This window comes from Homalodisca vitripennis, unplaced genomic scaffold (assembly GCF_021130785.1).
Source record: "Homalodisca vitripennis isolate AUS2020 unplaced genomic scaffold, UT_GWSS_2.1 ScUCBcl_8556;HRSCAF=16708, whole genome shotgun sequence".
NCBI lineage: Eukaryota > Metazoa > Arthropoda > Insecta > Hemiptera > Cicadellidae > Homalodisca > Homalodisca vitripennis.
This window is the reverse complement of record NW_025784667.1, coordinates 12,161-16,646: the sequence shown is the minus strand read 5'-3', so window position 1 is coordinate 16,646 and position 4,486 is coordinate 12,161. Positions and strand designations below refer to the sequence as shown.

General features: G+C 37.3%; 1 protein-coding gene across 1 annotated transcript; it reads right to left on the bottom strand.

Moving 5' to 3' along the window:
* Positions 1-1,354: 1,354 nt before the first annotated feature.
* Positions 1,355-2,194, bottom strand: LOC124374452. Its single transcript, XM_046832662.1, has 2 exons — positions 1,729-2,194; positions 1,355-1,512 (listed from the first exon to the last, which is right to left on the bottom strand). The coding sequence occupies exons 1-2, from the start codon at positions 2,192-2,194 to the stop codon at positions 1,355-1,357; spliced, it is 624 nt and encodes a 207-aa protein (XP_046688618.1).
* Between the last annotated feature and the right edge of the window lie 2,292 nt (positions 2,195-4,486).

Sequence of the window (4,486 nt, the reverse complement as noted above, 5' to 3'; positions counted from 1 at the left end):
ACCGAGCTCTCTCATGTTCAATACTAATTACACTAAGGTCACACAGTCTAGTATTGGACATAGAATTTCTTAAGTAGTTCTTAATTATTTTTAGTTTGGAAAAAGACCTTTCACTACTTGCCACAGTCACGGGTAATGTAAGAAACATTATGAATGCAGTACATACGTTTGGCACACTTGATGAAATAAACTTATTTTCAATCAATAGATAATCAGCCAGCTGGCTGATTTTGCTTATTTTATTACTTCTGATGTCGTCTTTGACTATATTTCTAAAGCAAATGACTTCGTTAACTAAAGCATGAGTCACATCAGATTCATATTTTTTACAAAAGTCAGAGGCTGACTGTACGAGTTGTTCGTCAGAAAACCGTAACAAATTATCTGGGTTTAAAAAACTGAACGTGTCAGTTATACATAACATAGATTTAAACCTTTCGTTTAACTGTGAAATTAAAATATCAACAGCTCTCACAAATACCCTAACTTTAAAGCAATGCACAGGATCACTAAACTCATAGTCACTAGAAAGTTCGTCAAAAAAAGTCTTTACTTTTCTTTTACGTTTGGAGGTCATTGACCAATCAATATTCCACTTAGCAGCTAACCTCCTGGCTTGATCTAGGACATCGTCGAATTCTCCTCGCAGTTGGCTCACAGTATTTAAACACTTCTGAAGGAGATTCTTTGCATCGTCTAGATTAACGTCGGACCTCTGTAGGGTTTTCGACGTGATCTGGATTCTTTCTAAAATTCGACTTTGAAACACTAACATCAAAACAAACTCAAAAGAAGACATTTCCTTTATAAGACCAGTTGCTTCTGCGACTTCATTGTTCTTGCTTGAAGTCAAAATTATTTTCGATAGACACTTCAGCACAGCGACAAAATTTACATTGATTGATAGTAAAGCGTCGTACCTTGACGACCACCTAGTAGGACAGAGTTTTTTCAAGGTTAACCCGTGAGGAGTCCCGTATATTCCACTTACGTAGTAGGTCACCTGTATAGCTGCCATCTAACATTGCGTTTTTTATTGCTATTTGCTCTCTATTGCTTTTAAATCTTAACTTGCACTTATAATGCAATTTGTACCTGTTTCCTGATAAGTTAATTTGTATTTTACAAGTGTCAGGCAATTAAAAAAAATTAATAACAAAAATAATTACTAACTATTGGATTTTTTTAATTTTATTAATTTATCCCCATTTACTTACACATGCAGAAGGTTGAAATAATTTTTTTCAGTTACTAAGGAAATGTTTTTTATTACTTAAGACATTCTAAATTAAATTGATAATGTAAAAATAATGCATGTGAAGTGGAAACTAATACAAGAAACAAAAACTTAGATCTAGTTCCCTTCTGCTGCACAGTTGTGGCACCAATAGCTTGTTTTGGCAGTGTGCTCCTTGCATACGGATCTTTCACAAGCTGAGCATTTGTATGGAGTAAACCACCTGTTTTTCCTGACAGGGCAGTAGTGACACCTTGGTTTTCGTCCCTCGACAACTGAAAAAAAATACAAACAGATATATACATATATATATATTATATATATATATATATATATATATATATATATTTTTATATGTAGGATCGGATCAAAGAATTTATTGTGTTCACAATCAAGAAGTATTAGAGTTTTTTGTAAGACCAAGGTGTTTTTATCGGTAAAATATTAAATGTATACAGTTTTAGTTACTGGTAAAAAAGATCAATCCCTACCTGGTGGGGGGTTTGGCTCAGGAAGTTCTACACCGGCGACAGCCCTGATGCTGGTCCTCAACGGGAGTGAGAGGGTCTGAATAGAAGCTCTATGTAGAATATGCGGCTTTACTAGGTCCCTCGCAAGGCTCGTTATGAAAGTCCTCCTCTGCATGGTGTCTTTTGTATTCAGGTTGTAGATAATCTGACCATTTATAGTTGCCAGATTCAGGAGTCCACAAAAAATCGTCAAAGGCCACCTGTTACTAATACGTTTTACAGAGTAGTCCTTTTTCTTTCTGTCTACAACATCGATCCCACCTTTGGTCATGTTATAAAAAGTAATGACCTCTGGTTTGTTAGCCTCAGAATCGGGATCAATAGAGTCATCATCATGAAATGTCGACAACATCAAAACATTTTTCCCTCTTTTCGGGACATAAGAGACTAATGTGGCTCTATTCGGGTCACAGCCAAAAGCAAACATGCTGCTGCCTACTGGTCTACCGTTGACATCTTTAAATGAATCTGGGATCTCTCGCTTATTTTTTTTTTATAGTCCCTACTATAGTGGTTCTATGATGCATGAACAACTCATTGGCAAGGGGAACAGAGGTATAGTAATTATCCATCGTAATGTTCCTTCCTGTTCTGTCGATAGGTTCCATTAGTCTCAAAACCACGCTACTTGCTGAGTTGTCATACGCATAAGGGCCCGGGGGCTGTTTGCCCGGATAAATTTCCATGTTCAACACATAGAATGTTCGAGCGTCCGACATTGCATAAATTTTTATACCATACTTGTCTGGTTTATTGCTCAGGTATTGTCTGAACTTACATCTTCCCCGAAATGCCTCCAGCATCTCATCAATAGTAACGTACTCTCCTGGAGTGTAGTGTTCCTTACACAAACTGACAAAAGTTTCGAATACATCCCTAAATGCAGCCAAGTTGTCAATTTTTTTACGTTCCTCCCTGGTTCTATTGTCATCAAATCTGATTGCTCTTACAAGCTGATGGAATCTTTTTTGAGACATGACTGCTTTGAAAAAGTCAGGGGCAGTTCCATCATTGACCCACATTTCACTAGTGTTTAGGTGGTTTCCTTTTTTTACTCCTAACATATAAAGAACCCCAAAAAATGATAGCAATTCATCAACATTAGTATTAGGACAATCTTGTTTGTCACGAGCATAGTTCCAGGAGATATCATCCAACTCGTCATTGGTAAAGTTGACAATGTTCTGAATCATTTGATCTGGGAAGAAAAGTTTCCATGAATCAAAGATAGTTCTACTGTTCTTAGCAGCGCCTTTTACACCTGGCAATTTTTTTATAATATTCTGTTGAGAAGTTTTCGTTCTTCTAGCATCAGATTTATGAATGTACCATTTTGTGAAAGTATCCTTACCTACATACACTGGACCGGGATGTTGTCTCCTACTCTGCACTTGGATAGGTCCAGGCTCCCTTACTGGCTGAGCTACAGGTTCGTGCACCGCTATGTCCATAGCAGACGTTGATGGAGCATCCAGATTTGTAAAGCTTACATTTGCATCCTCTAGATCCCCGTCACTTTCACCAGACTGTTCAGTGTTCGAATCGTGGAGTGAATGCTCTGAAGGAGCATCTTGTTCACTATCACTACCAAGATTAGGAAAAGTCTCTTCATCCTCTTCAATCCAACTAAGAATAAAATGATCTTGAATCTTCGACATCTTGAAGTTTTCCAATGCTAAACTGCATAACACCACACTAAGTGACACTTGAAATTAATTCTACGCTAAAATGTTTCACTTAGACACTCAAATAACAAAAAAGACTAAAAACTTTGTTCATAAGAAACGCGAACTAAGCATACAAAACGCTAACGCGATCAGTCCCGTGTATAGATGTCGCCTAACTAATGCGCCAACGTGAATGGTCCCGTGTCGAGATGGCAACTAACAGAGTATGCGGCGCGCGCTTCCACCCCTCCCCCCCCACTGCCTACGCATGAATCATATCACAACCACAGTGAAAACACGTGTTATATAGCCTATGAGGCACTTGCTAAGATTCAGGAGGCTAAATTAGAAAATAAAAAAAATTTCTTCAGAGCTACTATTTTGTTAGATGGCATCTAACAAGGGGACCCCTCATGGGTTAACTTGATAACACAGGAGTCGGTCAACTCTTTTAAACATTGCCATCTTGGTAGGCTTTGGCCGAAAAATACATAAATACTGTTTATTGTATCATAGAATGATGAAATCTCTGAAATCGATTTCACACTGTCGTTTAAAACTAAATTTAAATTGTGACTAGCACAATGGACATACTCAGCGTTAGGAGACTTTGATTTTATTCTGGTCTGCAGTCCTGGTAAATTCCATTCATGACAGAAGCGCCATCATATCCTTGACCTCGCACTTATCAAAAGATATTTTCTTTTCTTCTATAAATTTAACTACAAGATCCTCTAGTCCTTCGGCTGACTGGTCTAGTACTTGCACAAAGCCTAAAAACGATTCCATTATCTCAAGCTGATTTAGGTCTGGTTTGTATAAAACATATCTTAAGATTATTGATAACTGATCAATTTTCGAAATGTCTTGTGTAGTATCTAAAATGAGAGAAAAAATGGAGACTGTTGAACATCAGTCAATATTTCACTCAAAATCTGACGAGATGTCAAATGAATAAGCTCGTTTTGAATTGAAGGGCTTAAGTATTTTACCCTACCATCTTCGTTTTCCAGGTGATACTTTAAAATAGGGTCGTATCTAGAAAGGAGATC